This window comes from Triticum dicoccoides, unplaced genomic scaffold, assembly GCF_002162155.2.
Source record: "Triticum dicoccoides isolate Atlit2015 ecotype Zavitan unplaced genomic scaffold, WEW_v2.0 scaffold189819, whole genome shotgun sequence".
Classification (NCBI taxonomy): Eukaryota; Viridiplantae; Streptophyta; class Magnoliopsida; order Poales; family Poaceae; genus Triticum; species Triticum dicoccoides.
In genome coordinates, this window is record NW_021229765.1 from 1 (window position 1) to 1,713 (window position 1,713).

At 41.3% G+C, this 1,713-nt stretch overlaps 1 protein-coding gene across 3 annotated transcripts; it reads left to right on the forward strand.

The window, feature by feature from the left end:
- Positions 1-8: 8 nt before the first annotated feature.
- LOC119344871 (2-oxoglutarate dehydrogenase E1 component-like) lies at positions 9-1,633 on the forward strand. 3 transcript variants are annotated; one of them, XR_005166855.1, is made up of 3 exons: positions 9-229; positions 750-852; positions 1,303-1,620. XR_005166855.1 is itself a non-coding variant. In XM_037615166.1 (3 exons), exons 1-3 carry the CDS (start codon positions 30-32, stop codon positions 1,340-1,342), a joined length of 258 nt encoding a protein of 85 aa, XP_037471063.1. In that variant the 5' UTR covers positions 9-29; the 3' UTR covers positions 1,343-1,631. The 3 variants fall into 3 exon arrangements, 2 of the variants coding, with proteins under 2 accessions (XP_037471063.1, XP_037471064.1); XM_037615166.1 differs by having other exon boundaries at positions 750-767; positions 1,303-1,631; XM_037615167.1 differs by lacking the exon at positions 750-852 and having other exon boundaries at positions 1,303-1,633.
- Positions 1,634-1,713: the final 80 nt, after the last annotated feature.

The window sequence follows — 1,713 nt, forward strand, 5'->3', positions numbered from 1 at the left end:
CTATTCTTGGATTTGAATTGGGCTACTCCATGGAGAAACCGAATTCGCCAGTATTCTGGGAAGCTCAGTTTGGTGATTTCTCCAATGGTGCACAAGTGATATTCGACCAGTTTCTGAGTAGTGTAGCGGCCAAATGGCTCCGCCAAACTGGCCTTGTTGGTCTACTGTCTCATCGTTATGATGGCAAGGTCCTGAACACTCCATCTCCCATCTTGAGCGCTTCCTTCAGGTAATTCATGGAACATAGCTTTTCTTGTTTTTTCTGTATCATGCTGCCAATAATCTTGTCCAGTAAGAAGCAACCTCTTGTTTTGCATCTTTGTCTTTGATAGTTCTATAACATGCTGTTGTTGTTTGTTGGTTTGAGATGTCCTGTCACTATTCAAGAAAATGCGGTTTGTTTTACAACTTTTGACAGCTCAAGTTGTTACGGTGATAGATTGGCTTTCATATCATGGTCTTTGATAGCTTGTTTTCATGATCATACTGAAGTGCTTCATCGTACTCTTAGTTTTCGATGCTACCAACTAGCAGCACTTGGGTGTGTGTGACTACATGTCCTTATTTTCGCTAGCTTACGTACAACAGATGGGGTTACTTTGGTTCCTTTCCTTTTTGGTTTGAGAAAAGTATGCTGTTCCCTGGTAGTAGCGTCAGCCAACATTGGTGTGAGATTTTCTACTCTCTAACACATTGAGTTTGTGAAGTTGCTCTAGTTTCTGATCTATGCAATGCATTTTGCTGTACAGAAGGACCAGACAGAGAAGGTGAAGAAAAAGGAAAAGCCCCTACTGTTCATTTTTCCATTGAGTTGATTTCCTCGCTGTCCATCATCATGGTTTCAGTTTATCGGTATAAACTGGCATGACTTTTGTTTTAATGAATTGGCATGTTTAGTCAATTTCTAAGGAGTGTTTTTCAGTTTTTATAAGAACAGAGCTGATTTACTTGGTCTTGGTATACGTTTGTACGTTTGTTTATTTTGAGATGGTTCTAGGTCTTATGTTTTTGCTGAAGTGGCATGATATAGCAATCATTGATCATGGTTATGCAATTCTTGGCCATGCTAGTATTCTCGACTTAATCTTTTACCGAGTGTTAGTGTTGTGGTTTGTGTTGCTGCTAAGTAGCATGGCATACTTGACCCATTCTCATGTGTGGTCCTGTGTGCAGTGAAGATAGTGATATGATTGTTTCACTGATCAACTTGTCTTGCCAGATTTACAAGTAGTCATTTATTTACTGCTCTTGACTTGTTTTACATGGGATTTTTGATGTGTTAAAATTGTTGTTGTGCTTCAGATTCTTGGCATTGACAGTCTGGTTCCGTCGAGATCGATAATGAAGATGTCAATGCCCATGGAAGTGGCAAGCAGATCACCAGGCAGAAGTTGAGGCGATCATTAGTTACCAGTAGTCGTAATGAAGAAGCCAAGGCCATGCAGCTGTTAGTGATGGGCCCTGTGAGGATGCCCACCAAGGTGCTCAACATCAGCACCAGGAAGTCCCCCCCTGTGGCGCAAGGTGACCTCTCCCGCCTCTCTGCTCGATCCCATTTACTTGGTTGATCCCTGCCAATATTGTGTGGTATATACTTGGTGAATTTGTCATCCCATCAGTACTGAAATTGAGTTGAAATGCTTATAACAGAGCCATGCTTGTAACTGTGTCAGATCATGCATTGTTGAACTTAATATTCCTTGGTTTGCATTC

Excerpts from the sequence above, each read along its gene's own strand:
- LOC119344871 (XM_037615166.1), top strand. The coding sequence starts at position 30 with ATGGAGAAACCGAATTCGCCAGTATTCTGGGAAGCTCAGTTTGGTGAT.